This window comes from Herpailurus yagouaroundi, unplaced genomic scaffold (genome assembly GCF_014898765.1).
Source record: "Herpailurus yagouaroundi ecotype Mexico unplaced genomic scaffold, PumYag 140, whole genome shotgun sequence".
Classification (NCBI taxonomy): Eukaryota; Metazoa; Chordata; class Mammalia; order Carnivora; family Felidae; genus Herpailurus; species Herpailurus yagouaroundi.
In genome coordinates this window covers 10,450,488-10,468,645 of record NW_024412395.1, presented here as the reverse complement: position 1 = coordinate 10,468,645, position 18,158 = coordinate 10,450,488, and the positions used below count along the sequence as shown (strand labels likewise).

Here is an 18,158-nt window from a genome sequence, read left to right as displayed (position 1 = left end):
TTAATACTTTTAATCATTAAGTTTATGGTCTTTATGGCTCTATTATTTGAAGTTTTTAAAAGAATGTAATTAGCTTTCATGACTTTTGTCTTAATTCCACCAGTGTTTTATAATTTTGAATTGTGACCTTGTCTTCAGATAAGCATTATCCCTGAGAATTGTTTGTAGTCTGGGTTAAGGATGCATTCCTTGAGGGATGTTTTGTTTTTACCCAGAACTAATATTTGATCATAATTATTCACCATCGGGGTTCTTTAAGCAATAGACAGTATAAACTCAAACATTAGACCCTTGTGAGGGCAGCCTTATGGTTGTGAATAATTTTCAGGGGAAACTTTTCCACCTCATCTGGATCCTAGGTAGAGGCAGAAAAACTTCTTTCGTTTTATCCTGGGCTGGTGGGAGGATTTTGTCCCCCACTAATCTGCCTTTCGCTAATAATGTTACTGTCTGAGAGCGCCTGGGTGTCTCAGTTGGTTAAGTGTCTGACTCTTGATTTCATCTCAGGTCCTGATCTCACAGTTCATGGGGTTGAGCCTTGTGTTGGGCTCCATACTGACAGTGCAGAGCCTGCTTGGGATTGTCTCTCTCTCTGTCTCCTCTGCTCTTTTCCTCCCCACTTGTACGCACACACTGTCTCTCAAAATAAATAAATAAACTTAAAAAAAAAATAATGTCACCATGTGAGTTGGGAGTTTCACTGAAAAAGTCTTAGTCCTGTATCTCACCTTATTTGAGCCCATCTCCTACTCAAATTGTCTCACTTGTATGTGATAAACTTAGACTGCTTATTCCTTAAGAAGCCTTTCCATGGCAGTCCTAGCACAGTTCTTAAGTTTTATATTTCCCTCTTTTTCCTTGCTGTAGGCTTCTTTTCAACCCAGCAATACAATTAAAAGAATGTTTATTGCATTTTTACCAGCATCTCTAGGGATTTTGTGGCAGAGTTTTCTTAGATTTTCTACTCTGCCATATTGCTGGAAAGGAAAGTTGGTATTTTTATATGGGTTATACAAAGCAATTGTGTGTACCCAGCTTAAAAAATATTCCTTTCAGCTGAGGAGACTAAGTATAAGTAGTCTTCCATTGTTGATAATGGCAAAATTATTCTATGAAACAAAGTATTTTATGGTGGCTGTAAGCATGGACTCTTGAGCCAGATAATCTGGGGTAGAATGTAAGTTCCACTACTTACTACCTGTGTGATCTTTGCAAATCTGTGTTTATATTCTCTGCCTCAGTTTCTTCATCTTTAAAGAGTCTTTTTTAGGATTTAAGTGATTTCTGCACCCACCATGGGGGCTCAAACTCACAACCCGGAGATCAACAGTTGCCCACTCTTCAACTGAGCCAGCCAGGCACTCCTCAAGAGTCTTAACAGGACCTACCTCAGAGGGTTCTCACGATAATGAAGTGAATTATTACATGTTCATTTACAAGTGTCAGACATAGCAAGTAGTCAGTAAGCTTTGGCTATCACTGTTGTTATCAGTCATTACTAACTTTGCTAGCCATAACTCTGTTTGGATTATTTTTCTTTAGGCAGAACCTTTCTCTTGACTTTCGTATAGAAAAAAATGCAGTTTTTTTAAACTATAGAAGGTATAGTTTATATTTGGAGTACCATAATATTTGTTTCCCCTTCTCCTGTTTTATAAATTAGTTCCAGGCAGAAAAAAGAAGCTATTGTCACTCCTTTAAGCCACTACTAAATTTTACGTTGTCCACCAATAAGTTACCTCCTTTTCTTTTCAAAACCCATGTGTTTATGTTATCTCTTAAAGTTTATGTTGTCTGTTAAGAACCTTTCCTCACTGTAGACTCCTAATGAAAATCTATTCCTGTTGTGTATGTTCCATCCAAGGATATAATCAAAGTCCATACTCTAAGAGGGATCTGAAGGATTTCAGTCACTGTTAAGACACATTATATGCCTTTGGCCTAAACATTATGAAAGTAACTCTTTCCTCCAGCCCTTTAGTGTTTCTAACCTGCATTAACTGTTACATAATTGCCTTTTTTCTTATGTGTAAACATTTCTTTTTTCCATGTTCAGGAAAGCATCCTTAGAAACGAGAGACCTCAGAGATCATCTACTCTAGTTGTTTTCAGTCGTTTTAAAGTATGAAATACTTTTGGGTTTTTTTCTGCCACAAAGATACACATACACACATGTATATGTGTGGGTGGGTAGATGTAGTAGACCAGTTACATTTCCTATGGTTGAAGCAGGAAGCCCAAATCTGGCCTTTGCCACCTCAAAACACACATGAACTAGTCTACCCCATAGGTTTTGAGTTGATGAAACTGGCTTAGTTAGAACAAAATTCACCCAAGACTACATACTAACTAGCCAAGTAAGGACTTGGCTTGACTGTTGTTTCCGTTTTACTGTACTACCCTACAGAGTATTTTTCTCTGCCATAGGTTTTATAGTGCTGCTGCTTGGTATTTCTCATAAACTTGTCTAACACATCTGTCCTTGTGCTTGGCCTGCCAACAGGAATCTCAGTTTTGCCTGGCAGTTGTTATCAACTTAAATTTCTAGTAATAAACCTAGATAAGTTCTGTTAGGAACAGTTTCTTTTTTTGCTTTTTTTTTTTTTAGTTCTTTTTTTTCTTAATGTTTATTTTTGAGAGAGAGAGAGACAGAGAGAGAGCATGAGCAGGGGAGGGACAAAGAGAGGAGACACAGGAGAGAATCTGAAGCAGGCTCCAGGCTCTGAGCTGTCAGCACAGAGCCCAACAAGGGGTTCAGACTCAGCAACTGTGAGATCATGACCTGAGCCAAAGTCAGAGACTCAACCGACTGAGCCACCCAGGAACCTCAGGAACAGTTTTTTCATCTGTAAAGGAACTGTTTCCAGTAAGTTAGTATCTATGCAGGATGCACTGTCCCTTGTGCTTTAGAGATTTCCTCAGATGTCTTGTTTAGCTGGTCCTCTTATGAAGTAAACATACAAACAAACAAACAAAAAACAGAAAAAAGAAAAACCTCTGAAGGACCAGGAATGCCTGCTAAGTGACATATATAAAAGCCATATAAACTTTAAATTATTTTCTGAAGGCCATTCTGTCATTTATGTAGTCACTTAACCAAATATGTTTTTATTGCCTTCTTTGGCAGTCACTGTTCTGCCTGCTGGGGATTTTGGTACCTGTCAAGGTTCTCCATCAGCTGTTTCTTTACTCTTCTGACCCTGGGCAATCCCATCTGCTTCATGGCTTCAGTATTTTTTACTTTCTGTGATTGAGACCAGTCTCTGCTCTATGAGTGAGGGCTGGGTGGAGGCTTCCAGCTTCTTGGCCACACCATCCTGTGTTTTAAAATCTGAAACACATGGGGCGCCTGGGTGGCGCAGTCGGTTAAGCGTCCGACTTCAGCCAGGTCACGATCTCGCGGTCCGTGAGTTCGAGCCCCGCGTCGGGCTCTGGGCTGATGGCTCAGAGCCTGGAGCCTGTTTCCGATTCTGTGTCTCCCTCTCTCTCTGCCCCTCGCCCGTTCATGCTCTGTCTCTCTCTGTCCCAAAAATAAATAAACGTTGAAAAAAAAATTAAAAAAAAATAAAATCTGAAACACAGTTGAGATGCCTAAGAATGCTGGCAGCCTGCCCCTTCTGTATAGATTCTGTATGCCTTGACTACTATCTAAGGGTAGAGGGATTTTTCTCTTCTTGGCCATCCTGGAGTAGAGCTTGCTTACCATTAGCCTAGGAGGAAGAGAGAGAAAGTAGATCATGGCTCAAGTGCCACAGACTGACCATTCTTAGCAAGACTTAGTATAGTTTTTTGAATAAATGCTGTTGCATTTGTTCTATGTTCTTACCACAATTCCCGGAGGCTTTAAATTGTTGGGGTTGTGTTTTTGCTTGTTTTCCTTAACAGTAGTTGTTTTGCTGGGAAGTAGGCCAAGGGAATTGCTTTCAGGACATCATTACCTGATTGATTTTCAGCATTGAACCACACTTGTGTCTCCGGAAGACCTCACTTGTTCATCGTGTATAATCCTTTTGAGGGTTGCTTAATTCCATTTACTAATATTTCTTTGAGGAATTTTGCATTTATGTTCATGAGAAATATTTGTAGTTTTCTTTTTTTGTACTTTGGCTTTGATATCTGGGTATACTAGTTTAATAGAGTGAGTTGATTTTCTGGAGGTAGGTTGAGTAGACTTGTTCTTAAGTCTTATTTAAATATTTCTTAGAATTAATTCTTCAGTGAAATCATTAGGCCCAGGAGATTTCAGTTTAGGGGAGGTGTTTTTTGTTGTTGTTGTTTGTTTTTTTTTAAGTACAGTTTCATTGAAAAAAATAATTGTAGAGCTATTCAAAGTATTTCATACTAGGTAAATATTAGTAGAGTTTTATTTTTTGAGGAAATCATTTATTTCACCCAAATTGTGAAATGTCTGTGTATAGATATGTTTCTTCTATTTAGTTACCTTGTAGATGTTTTTGGAGTGTGCAGTGACATCCTTACTTTTAATTCTGTAATTGGTAATTTGTGTGTTCTCTCTCTTTTTCTTTATACTCTTGCTAGAAGTTTTTCAATTTTCTTGATCTTTTCAAAGAACCAGATTTCCATTGATTTCTGGTCTTACCTGTATTTTACTCCTTTCCTTCTATTTATTTTGCTTTTTCTAGTTTTTGTTAGGAGTTCAGGTTATTGACTGGAGACCTTTCCTTTTTTTCTAAAGTAAACTTTTAGGTCATAAATCCTCTTTTCAGCACAGCTTTAGCTATATTCTGTAGTCAAATTTTAATATATTGAATTTTCTTTTTTCCAGTTTATTGTATTTTTTTAATTTTACTGAGCCCTCTTTATCCTGTGGAGTATTTAAAAATGAGTTATTTTCCAAGTGTCTAGTTTCTAATTTTTAACTTTGTTACTGTTTTCTGCTCTAATTTTATTATGGTTATAGAGCACTGATTTTAGTTTTCAATTTGGTAAGATTTATTTAATAACCTAGGATATGGCCTGTCTTATGAATATTCCGTAGACAGTCAAAAAGAATGAGTATTCTGATGTTGAATAGAGTGTCCCATGTAGATGTTGTTAGTTGATGTCTTGTTGAATTCTATATTCTTGCTAATTTTCTATTAATAATTCTAGCAATTGATACATTTTTGACACTGGCAGTTATATTTGTGCTTTTTCTATTTTCTGATTTTCTTCCCATTCTATTTTTGTTTCATTTGTGTTCCAGCTGTGTTTTTTTGTCCATAAATATTTTGTAATGTTCTTTTCTTTCCCCTAGTAAAATTTTTTGTTTTCAAGTATAGTTTTTAAAATTAATGTTTGCATGATACATCTTTTTCAATCCCTTTGTTTGCAATTTACATATATCATTATATTTGAAGTAAATTTGTTGTAGATAATAGATCATGGTTTTTCCTCTTACTCTGCCTTTTTATTCATCTATTTAGACCATGCACTTTCATGTAATTATTTGTGTGTTAGAGCTTAGGTTTGCCATTTTATTACTTGGCTTCTGTTTATTATGCTTTTCATTTTTTTTCTTGCCTTTCTAATAGGTTATGTAAACCTTTTTTAGAATTTCGTTTTTAGTGTTTTTGAAAGTATCTTTTTGCATGGCTGTTTTTGATGATTGCTTGGTATTACATTTTTTACATACTAATTATGGTAGTATAGTTGAGATTTGAACAATATGAGTTTGAACTGCATGGGTCTATTTATATGCAGATTTTTTCCCGATAAATATGGTATAGTACCATAAATGTTATTTTCTTTTTCTTATGATTTTCTTTTTCTTTTTTTAAATTTTCTTTATTTTTAGAGGGAGAGAAAGAGTGAAAGCAGGGGAGGGGGCAGAAGGAGAGAGAGCGAGAAAGAATCTTGAGCAAGCCCCATGCTCAGTGCAGAGCCTGACATGGGGCTCAATCCCATGACCCTGGGATCATGACCTGAGCCAAAATCAAGAGTCAGTTGCTCAGGTGCCGACCTTATGATTTTCTTAATAACTTAATATTTTCTTTTCTCTAGCTTATTATAAGAATACAGTATATAACACACATGACACACAAAATAGACGTTAATTGATTTTTTTTGTTATCAGTAAGTAAGGCTTCAGTCACCAGTTAAGATTTGGGGAGTTGAGAGTTATATGCAGATTTTCACCTGTGGGACAGGAATGGAGATTGGCACCCCTATATTGGCAACAATATTTTACTACCTTGAATGAAGTATAGAAACTACCTGCCTTTAGGGGGCTTTACTTTTCCCCCTTTCAATTGTGTTAATTTTTTTCTCTATGTACATTGGGCAGCATGTCAGATAAAGTTACGATGTTTTCTTTTAGCCATCAAATATAATTTAATCCTAAAGAGAAGCATAGGCTTTTAGATTTTTCCCAGTTTCTCCCACTCTGTTGTTCTTTTTTCTTTTCTATTTTTCCATATTTCTTCCTGTTACTGTTTCCTTTCTGGTTGGAGAACTTCTTTTAGGTATTCCTTTAGTGATGAACTATTGGTGATAAATTCTCTTAAATTTTCCTTTTTCTGAGAATGTTATTTATCTTTCATTCCTATACAATATTTTCTTTTACTAAAGAATTTTGTATTGATAGCTGTTTTCTTTTAGCACGTGGAAAATATTATGTACAACTTCCTTATGGCCTTGTGGTTGCAGATGAGAAATCTATCTTAATTTGAATTGTCAGTTTGTATAGGTAAATATTGCTTTCAGGATTTTTTTCCTTTATCTTTTTTTTTTTTAATTTTTTTTTTCAACATTTATTTATTTTTGGGACAGAGAGAGACAGAGCATGAACGGGGGAGGGGCAGAGAGAGAGGGAGACACAGAATCGGAAACAGGCTCCAGGCTCTGAGCCATCAGCCCAGAGCCTGACGCGGGGCTCGAACTCACGGACCGCGAGATCGTGACCTGGCTGAAGTCGGATGCTTAACCGACTGCGCCACCCAGGCGCCCCTTTTTCCTTTATCTTTTGTTTTCAGTAGTTTGATTATGATGTGCCTCAGGGTGTATTTGTTTGAACCATTTTCCTTGGGATTCACTTGGATTCTTGAGTCTGTGTTTTCACTTCTTGCCAAATTTGTGAAAATTTTAGCTAGCATTTCCTCAAATATTTTATTATCCCAAAACTATCTTCTCTTTTAGGGACTCCAGGGACAAGACTGTTATATTTGGTCTGGTCATTTTCTGAATGACTGAAGGGCTGGTCATTTTCTTTCTTACAGTTTATTTTCTTTTTGTAATTTCTATTCATCTGTCTTGAAATTCACTGATTCTTTTCTTTATCATCTTCATTCTCCTACTGAGCACATCAAGTCTTTACATTTTTTTTTTTCAACGTTTATTTATTTTTGGGACAGAGAGAGACAGAGCATGAACGGGGGAGGGGCAGAGAGAGAGGGAGACACAGAATCAGAAACAGGCTCCAGGCTCCTAGCCATCAGCCCAGAGCCCGACGTGGGGCTCGAACTCACGGACCGGGAGATCGTGACCTGGCTGAAGTCGGACGCTTAACCGACTGCGCCACCCAGGCGCCCCAAGTCTTTACATTTTTAAGTTACAGAATTTCCATTGGTTCTTGTAGATCTTCTGTTTCTTTGCAAAAATATTCTAATTAAATTTTTTGAGCTTATTTATTTATTTTGAGAGAGAGGGAGAGAGAGAATCTCAGGCAGGCTCTGTGCTGTCATGCAGAGCCAAACGAGGGGGTCGATCTCACAAACCATGAGATCATGACCTGAGCTGAGATCAAAAGTTGGATGCTTAACTGACTGAGCCACTTAGGTGCCCTTTTCTTTTCGTTTTCTTTTTCTTGCTTTGTTTTTGACAGCATTCATAATGGCTCATTGAAATGTTTGTAAGGTGACTACTTCAAAATCCTTGTCAGGTAATTCCAACATCTGAGTCATGTCATTGTTGGCATCTGTTGATTGCTTTTTCTCATTCTCGTTGAGATTTCCCTAGTTCTTTGTATGATGAGTGATTTTAGGTAGTATTCTAGACATTTTGGGGAATATTTTGTGAGACTCTAGATTGTATTCGATCTTCTTTATTGCAAGGAGTCACCTTGGTAGTATACAGGTCCTGGCCTGCTTTTGTGGGTTGTTCTAATGATAATTTAGTTTCTAGAAACTTTGTATAATTACCTTATTCTGCTTTGTGTGTATCTTATCCAGAGACCTAATTGAAAGCCATGCATGTATTCCACACTGTAGCTGAATTTTAAAACCTTTTGCTCTTTTAATTTTGGTCAGTTTTATATGCAGCTTATCATGGGTATCTGTTATTTCACGATTTAACTGTTCTTTTTTCTAGTTACCTCCTCCTGCTTTCTGTTTGATAGGTGCCACCTGCTATAGCTGGATGGTGTGTTAGTGGAAATCTAGGCTTCCCTCTCACCTTCTGCTGTCACCGTAACAGTGGGGGAAGCTAAACACTGCCTGTTACTATAAGGCTGAAATGGAAGTTCAGTAACACACTCAGCTTCTGCTGTTACCACTACTAAGGGGTAACTGTGTTTTGGAACTTGGCTTTTGGTTGGCAGAGGTAGAACAGGCTTCCCACTGGCTCCCTGCTAGTACCAGGAGGCACATGGAACTCTAGTTCCCTACTTGATTTCCACGGCACTACTGGAGATGGGCTCTGTTTTTTTCCCATTGGGTTTGGCAGGAGTAGAGTTGGCATTGTCAGTAAGGTTTCTGTGCTGCTAGAAACCCTTCTTTTCCTGGTCATTTGGCTAGAGCAAGCAGGTTTTCTTGGACTGTTTTCATCAGCGACTATTGGCATTTCTGGATTGTAGGATTCTTCAGAACTAAGTCTATGTAGTATATGGGAGATGAAAACAAAACTGATGACTGAGAGTAGAAAATAACCTATACATTTGGAAATAATTCCGTACATCTGTGGTCAACAGTTTTTTGAGAAAGTTACCAAGATAGATTCAGTGAGGAAAGAATAGTTTCTTCAACAAATGGTGCTTAGACAACTGGACACCCACATGTAGAAGAAATAAGCTGCACCCCTACCTAGGTATATATATACCTACCATACAGAAAAATAAGCTTCAAAAGACTGAAAAGACTATATGTTAAGAGCTAAAACCATTAATCTTTTAGAAGAAAATATATAGGTAATTCTTCATGACCTTGGACCTGGCAAGTAATTCATAGATATAATATCAAAAGAAATAATAAATATGGCTTCCCAGAAATTTAAAACTTTGTGTATCCAAGTTTATGATCAAGAAAGTGAAAAGACACCTACAAATGGGAAAAAATATTTGTATATTATACATCCAGAAAAGCTCTAGCATCCAGAATATAAAAAGAACTTCTAAAACTCAACAGAAAGTTTATCAAGCCAGTTTTTAAAATGGGCAAAGAACTTGATTAGACGTTTCTTCAAAGATGTTCAGATGGCCAATAAGCACATGAAAAAAATGCTCAACATCGTTAGATATTATGCAAATGTAGATCAAGACCATATTGAAGTACTACCTCATACCTACTTGGATGGCTTCAATCAAAAGAATAGAAAATAACAAATGTTGGCAAGGATTTAGAGAAATTGGAACCTTCATGCATTGTTAGTGGGAATGTGAAATGCTACAGCTGCTGTGGAAAGGAGTTTGGTGGTACCTCAAAAAGCTAAACAGAATTTCTTTTTAAAAATTTGTTTTTTAATGTTTATTTTTGAGATAGAGGCAGACAGATCGTGAGTGGGGGAGGGGCAGAGAGAGAGGGAGACACAGAATCTGAAACAGGCTCCAGGCTCTGAGCTGTCAGCACAGAGCCCGATGCGGGGCTGGAACCCACAAACCGTGAGATCATGACCTGAGCCAAAGTTGGACGCTTAACCGACTGAGCCACCCAGGCGCCCCTCACCTTAGTAGCTTTTTAAAATGACTAATGCTTAGGGCGTTTGGGTGGCTCAGTTGGTTAAGCGTCCGACTCTTGGTTTTCAGGCTCAGATCACAATCTCATGGTTTGTGGCTTCAAGCTTTACACTGGGGACTGACAGTGCAGGGCCTGCTTGGGATTCTCTTTTGTCTTTTTCCCTCTGCGCTCCCCTGCTCGCTCACTCTCTCTCTCTTCCTCTCATAAATAAAACCTAAAAAAAAAAAGGTGGGTAATGCTTGATCTCCATCCTGGACCAATTTAATGAGAATGGGAGAGGGGTCGGGGAGGTGAGTTGTATCAGTATAAAAAATATTTATATTATTTAAATAGCAGCCACCATTGTGAGTCACTACTTGAAGCACATACATTCTGCCATTTACGAGTTTTGCAAATAGCTTTTTGACCCAGTCTGGCCAATAAGACACGAAGGATAGCTCTTTGTAAAGTAACCTTACTAAGAAGGTTGTTCTTTTCAACATTGTCATGTATTGGTATGAATTTTGATATTGCTATGACCATCTTGGTAACAGCCTACAAAGACAGTTAATACCAGGAATGCAGATAAGAGAGATGGAATGAAACCTGGTGATTGATTATATCTTTCATCTGCTTGAATTAGCCAGCTCTGGAGTCTGTTGTACCTCTTTATTTTCTATTATTTGAAAACATACATGTCCTCATTGTTTTGGCTCTGAGTTTTGATTCTAATATGTAGCTGGAAGCTTCCAAACCGCTATAGCTAGTGAGAGGAAAAAATAGTGGTAAGGTATACCACTATTTACTAACATGTTTCTTCTAATATTTGTCTTATATAAATAAAACTGTAGTGAACATAGTGGTATGTATAGCTGTTTTGTCATAATCCGGGATTTAATTATTTGTCACTAAGGTTAGAATGCCAAAAGTAGTCAATATTGTTACTGCTCTTAGTGTTTTCAGATTGCTTTCCCAACACATTATATCTATCTATAATATTAGCAGCAATAAGTAGTTTTTATCTCACTCATTGGATTTTTTGGATTGTTGTTTGCTCAAGGCATGGCATTATAGTTTTCCACTTTTGATTTCTTTTATTACCAAATGTGTTGATTATTTCTCCATGTTTTTATTTATTGGTTACATCTTTCCCCCAAGTTTTTATTTAAATTCTAGTTAGTTAACAAACAGTGTAATACTCATTTCAGGTGTAGAATTTAGCGATTCATCACTTACATACAAATTACATTTCTTTTTTTAGGAAATTACCTAGTCATGCCCTTTGTACTACAACTTAGTAACTGTGGAACTTAGGGAAGGTATACTTGCTTTTACTAAAACAGCAGGATAATAAATGATCCCTACATGATATAATTAATGTGAGGTTAAAAGGAGGTATTTTTCTAAAGTTCTCTGAATACTTGCATAATTAAAATATTATTTATCAGTTTGCTACAAATAACTTTCATCATTGTTGGGGCTTTTTGATGACTTTATTTTACATGCAGAAATACTAAATTTTATTTAGTTAAATGTGTCACTTTCTAGTCCTAATTTAAATGGAAGAATAAAAACAGTAAGACAAGGGGCGCCTGGGTGGCTCAGTCGGTTGAGCATCGGACTTCGGCTCAGGTCATGATCTCGTGGTTCGTGGGTTTGAGCCCGTGTCAGGCTCTGTGCTGACAGCTCAGAGCCTAGAGCCTGGAGCCTGCTTCGGATTCTGTGTCTCCGTCTCTCTGCCCCATCTGTACTCACGCTGTGTCTCTCTCTCTCAAAAATAAACAAACATTTAAAAAATTAGAAAAAAGCCGATAGGGCAAATGATAAAGATATATATGTGAGTTAATGTGGCAACAATATAAAATTATCAAAATCCCATGACACTAGTTTGAAAGCAGAAGCCATTTCAATCAGAGGTTTTCTTTAATGTCATCATATTTTTATATGCTCTTTGAGCCTTCTGAACAAAAATCAAGAGTATTTTTTTTGTTTATTTATTTTTTAGTAATCTCTACACCCAATGTACGGCTCAAACTAATGATCAGGGGATCAAGAGTTACATGCTCTTCCAACTGAGCCTGTCAGGGACCCCAAGTCAGACTGTTTTTTAAGTATTATGTAACATGTGAAGTCTTTATTCTCAATCAAGTCATTGGTGTGGGAATAGTTGCCAATTTAATAGAAGAGGATAAAAATTCAGGAGCTCAAAAATGTGACAGTATATTGCCTATCAGTGTTGATTTCCTTTTCTTTTCTTCTAGAAACATGATCAGGGGCAAGTTTTGTTGGATATAGTCTTCAAGCATCTTGATTTGACTGAGCGCGATTATTTTGGTTTACAGTTGGCTGACGATTCCACAGACAACCCAGTAAGTTTAAGCTGTTCTCTTTTATTTCATTTTAGTTTTTCTCTCTGTTCATAATATAAGGAATTTTTTATTTATAATGTTTACTAATCTGATTAGTGAGTTAAAGTTTTAAGAATTCAATTGGAATGATTAGAGCTAATTCTTCTGCCTTTGTTCCTCATTTTCTTGGTGTTTTAATTAATAAAGTTTTTTCTTGAAGGTTTTCATAATTATAAGTCAGTCTATAAATCTAGTGCCAGTTTATTTATCTCACACAACTCAACTGTAAATCTAATTCATGCTACTTGACTGAGAGAAAATTGGGCATAAAGTTTAAAATATTAATGCAGTATTAAAATATTGAAGTAAGATAGAAATATTTTTGAATGTTAATGTATCTTAGTCTTAATATAAATTAGCCTCCATTAAAGTGAAATTAGTTTTTTGTGGTATTCATGGCAGTCTGATTCTAACAAATTTCTTAATTTGTTAAATGTAAATTTTCCAAGTAGGAAGATTCAAAGGAGACCCTCCCAAATGAGATAGAGATTAAATTTTAGAGCTCTACAGTTACTTGGGCATTAAGTTACTTAGATTGTTACTAATTCTTTAATAGTTGCAATCATGATTCTTCTTGTTGGAAAAAATCACATTATAGAAATAGAAGGTAGCATGTGATGAATAACAGAAATATTGAATTCTATGAAAAGTTATATGTTTATACAGATAGGGTCTTTTACAAAAGAATAATGAAACTCATTTGATTAGTACAGGAGAGTGTTTTGAAAGAGACCTTTTATATCTATAGTTTAGAAAAATTTGGAGGCTGGACAAATGGGTCTCTGGTTCAGTGCTTTAGAAATTGGTTTATAAGGGAATGTTAATAGAATGGCTATAGAAAGTACAAATAACTCTTACGTGAAAAGTACAGTTTCTCTCCATGTCTTACTCTTGTTCTCTCATAGTCAGAATCCTAGATCTCTGAATGAATGGTTAACAGAAAGGAATATGGGGAAGCAGAGGTAACCGTGAGATGTTAAACATTACTTTTTTTTTTTTTTTTGAAGTTTATTTAATTTTGAGAGACAGCAGCATAGGGACAGAGAATCCCAAGCAGGCTCTGTGCTGAGCATATAGAGCCTGACACGGGGCTTAAAACGCAAGATCATGACCTGAGCTGAAATCAGGAGTTGGATGCTTAACAAAGTGAGCCACCCAGGTGCCTCCTAAATATTACTTTTTCTTGGCATCATTTACTGGTTTTGTATGAAAACCTATGAGAATGAGGTGGATAAAACAAAGCAAGAGCCAGCTAGTGTCAGTGGAAGGAAGTACTTTTGTAATGAACTGAAATAAAAACAAACTTTCCATATAAGTTGATGCCTTCACCAGAGATTGGAGCTTCTACAAGGGCCTAGTTGAGTAGTATTATTTCTTGATAAATGAATGTGAAAATGGAAGTGAGTAGAAATGTCAGTTATGCAGCCTTTCCGAGAAAGATAAATTGTGAGCCAGGCAACACCAAAGGTGTCTGCCACACCCCACTTTGTGTGACATACAGCTAATAAAAGTTAGTTGTCTGGTTATCTTGCTGACAGTTATCGGTCACACTCTCCTGCTGGAAGCCTGTCTTTAGAATGATTAGAAAAATGATAAGACAACAAAGGAGAAAGAGCAGCTACTCAGAATCATTGTCCCTGCCATTAGTATGAAAAATCATCCGCTGTGATAAAGTATTCTAGAAGGACTAATACTGAGATCACATATATTACAAGGGATAAAATTCTGTTACCTAGGGGCACCTTGGTGGCTCAGTCGGTTAAGTGTCTGGCTTTTAATTTCGGCTCAGGTTATGATCTCACGGTTTGTAGGATTGAGTCTCGCATTGGGCTCTGCACTGACATTGTGGAGCCTGGTTCAGATTGTCTCTCTCTGTCCCTCTCCTGCTTTCACACGCACTCTCTCTCTCTCTCTCTCTCTCTCTCAAAATGAATAAACTTAAATTCTGATACATAAGTGTGTGTACAGGAGGACATTTTAGCAGGATGAATATGGGGAAGCAGAGGTATTTAGCTGGGTTGATCTTTTTGTAGTCTCCTAATTTTGCTTATTTTGTCTTACTTTTCTATCTTGAGCTTTCCTTTCCAAATAAGATATATTCCCAGGTCCAAGGGTCTATTTGCTAATGATCTAAAATCATTCTTCCCCCAAATTTGGAATTGGAATTTCAAAGACCCAAAAGAAGCCTTAGAAATTATTTTGTCTAGGGGTGCCTGGGTGGCTCAGTCAGTTAAGCATCTGACTCTTGGTTTCGGGTCAGGGCATGATCTTGTGGTTCGTGAGATTGTGCCCCATGTCGGGTTCTGTGTTGACAGCACACCTGCTTGGGATTCTCTCTCTCTCTTTCTGTCCCTCCCTCTCCCCTACTCTGTCAGTCTGTCTGTCTGTCTCTCTCTCAAGATAAATAAATAAACTTTAAAAAAAATAAAAAAAAATTATCTAGCACCCTTATTTTTTCATGAGAAATTATCCTAATCCAAGGAGATAAAGCCTAAGCTATTGCTGGCATTAATGAAACTAGTCTTGGGTGTCAAAACTGCCTATACAGGTCTTTCCCACAGTACTGCACATTCAGTATTTAAATACTTAGAAGAATCTGTGAAATGACAAAATGAATCCACGGAAAGTCCTGTGAGGCACAAATGTTGTAAGCAGTGTCCTCTTTCTGATTGTCAATATGAAAATACATCACATCAATACTTTGAGGATAATTAATGGACTGACAGAAGGCATACCATTCTGAAAAAGAGAAAAGAGGGTAATGTTTGTGAAACATGTACTGTAGACTTGTTTGTAAACCAAATTCTCAATTTTATAAACAAATCGTTAACATTTTTTAAATGAAAAACTGAGGCTTACAAAACTTGTTTAATGACATAGATAATTAAGTCACTGATAATGGTTTTGAACTTGCATTTAGACTCCAAATTATAGTGTACTCTCCCTACCACAAAACATTGCTTCTCAAGAGATGATGATATATAGATGCACAGGATTTAGAAAAATGAACATGTTGAGAAGAGGATGTATCCATGCAATAAAATTGCCAATAGCAATCAAAAGGAATTTGGTTATATTCTAAAAAGAATTAATCCTTGTCAATCCTTAGCTGAGATTTTTTATTTAAGTTTTTCTAGTTATATATACTTATATATACATACATGTATGTGTGTTATATATATATGGATGTGGTGTGTGTGTGTGTGTGTGTGTGTGTAATAGTTTTAGAGGATTTTGGAGCTAATATTCCCTTAGGCACATAGACATTCAAATTAATTTAATTGGACTTAATTGATAAATTATATAGACACCTAATGTTTTATTGTGACATGTACACAACAAATACAGACTCATTTTCTTCAGAATCTGCCTTGGTAAGAGTGCCAGTACAACAAACAAAATTACTTAAAGAAAAGCTTTGACTTTTCAAAATATCTTCTGCTTTCATTAAAACCTATTTGTTGTAGGGGCACCTGGGTGGCCCAGTAGCTTGTTAATAAGCCTCTGACATCACCTTAGGTCATGATCTCATGGTTCAGGGGTTTTGAGCCCCCGTTAGGCTCTGTGCTGACAGCTCAGGGCCTAGAGCCTGTTTCAGATTCTGTCTTCCTCTTTCTCTGCCCCTCCCTGCTCATGCTCTGTCTCTGTCTCTCTCTGTCTTTCAAAAATAAATAAACATAAAAAAAAAAAAAACCACACCTCTTTGTCATAGCTCTAGCTCTTAGCATAATGTATGGTTTAATAGTAGTAGTCAGTGAATGTTTATTGAGTGAGCAAAATAATGAGTAATGTGGTAATAATTCATTCATTATGCATTATTTCTTTAATTTTATAAGTACTTAAAGGTGGCTCTTCCTTATTGGCCTTTATCAGTATGATATTCATCAGAACCCTCTGATTATATTATACATGTACATTTACTTTTGTTTTTTGCGCTGTTTTGTCCCTAAAGTGAATTACAGTACCCTTTAGTGGGACAAAGAGTATATTATTGGTTACTGTTGACTTGTTCTATTTTTGCTTTCATCCTTCTGATACTTCGTGTTGTGGTTATATTTTACTGTTTTAGTACTATTTCCTTATTCCCTTACATTGTGGCTTTCAGACCTAACTTACATCAGAATCACCTGGATGCTGCTTAAAATACAGATATCTGGGCCCTATGTGTAGAGTTTCTGATTCAGAAACTCTGGTGTGGAGCTCAGTAATTTGCAATGCAAACAAGTTCCCCTGTAAAAGTGCTGCTAGTCGATGGAGCCATGTTTTGAAAATCACTGCTCTAACACAGTAGGCTAACTAAGACTACTGAAGTAAAAAAAATAATGCACATGGAATAAACTTGGTCTGTTTTTTGGAGATTCTTTTTACATGCTCAGAATTCTTTTTTTTTTTTTTAATTTTTTTTTTTTCAACGTTTATTTATTTTTGGGACAGAGAGAGACAGAGCATGAACGGGCGAGGGGCAGAGAGAGAGGGAGACACAGAATCGGAAACAGGCTCCAGGCTCTGAGCCATCAGCCCAGAGCCCGACGCAGGGCTCGAACTCACGGACCGTGAGATCGTGACCTGGTTGAAGTCAGACGCTTAACCGACTGCGCCACCCAGGCGCCCCTTACATGCTCAGAATTCTTAAATTTTATTTCATCAGGTTTGAGAAACTACAGGAAAAGCCACATAGAGGATGACTCTTCTGTCAACAAGCCACATTTTAGTACTTGTTTTTATTTCATATATCTTAGTATATCTGTCATATTCATCCGTTTTACTGTTACATCTTAACCAGGCTTTTACTGTCTGTTGCATAAATCTCTTTGGTAGTCTGCTGAATGTTAGGTTTTTGGTTTTGGTCTCTTTTAATCCTGTTCCATTTTGGGAGGGAATGACAGGCAGATTTAGGGTGCAGAAAAATGTTTCAGAGAGAATCCGTGTCATGTGTAAAGTTCCAGAATGAAGAATGAGGAAGGTTGTATTGAGGAACTGAAAGAAAATTTTAATAATGAGTGGAATACAGAGCAAGAGGAGAATGTGGGTGTAAAATGAAGTTTGGGTAGGAGCACCTGAGTGGCTCAGTTGGTTAAGCATCCGACTCTTGATTTCGGCCCAGGTCATGATTTTACGGTGGTGAGATTGAACCCTGCATGGGGCTCCACGCTGGACATGGAGCCTGCTTAAGATTCTCTCCTTCTCCCTTTGCTCCCCTCCTCAAAACAAAAACAAAAACAAAAAAAATTTTGCCTAGTATGGCAGATTATGGAATACCTTTTCATCTGTAAGATTATATTCACCTAAGGATTTTTTTTTTTAATTTTTTTTTTTTAACGTTTATTTATTTTTGCGACAGAGAGAGACAGAGCATGAACGGGGGAGGGGCAGAGAGAGAGGGAGACACAGAATCGGAAACAGGCTCCAGGCTCTGAGCCATCAGCCCAGAACCTGACACGGGGCTCGAACTCATGGACTGCGAGATCGTGACCTGGCTGAAGTTGGACGCTTAACCGACTGCGCCACCCAGGCGCCCCACCTAAGGATTTTTTTTATGCAAGTTACATGAGACTTGTAATTTAAGTATACCACTCTGGTTACAGTGTGGCCAGTGGCAAATAGAGCTGCAAGCTAGAGACTGTTGGGAGATTGGAGCCTCCTGGCGTCACAGAGCAGGGGAGGGGCTCCTGAGTGGCTCAGTTGGTTGAATGTCCAATTCTTCTTGATTTCGGCTCAGGTCATGATCTCATGGTTCGTGAGATTGAACCCCAGGTGGGGCTCTGTGCTGACAGCCTGGAGTGTGCTTGGGATTCTCTCTCCCTCTCTCTCTGCTCCTCCCCTGCACACGCTATCTTTCTCTCTCTCTCTCTCTCTCTCTCTCTCTCTCTCTCTCTCTCTCTCT

General features: G+C 37.3%; 1 protein-coding gene across 9 annotated transcripts in view; it reads left to right on the top strand.

The window, feature by feature from the left end:
* Positions 1-18,158, top strand: part of PTPN4 (protein tyrosine phosphatase non-receptor type 4) — a 230,077-nt gene that overhangs the window by 84,211 nt on the left and 127,708 nt on the right. For all 9 annotated transcript variants that reach the window (XM_040474832.1, XM_040474828.1, XM_040474831.1 and 6 more), the window contains exon 3: positions 12,128-12,235. In XM_040474832.1, coding sequence (XP_040330766.1) covers positions 12,128-12,235 — 108 coding nt within the window. The remainder of the gene's footprint in view (positions 1-12,127; positions 12,236-18,158) is intronic.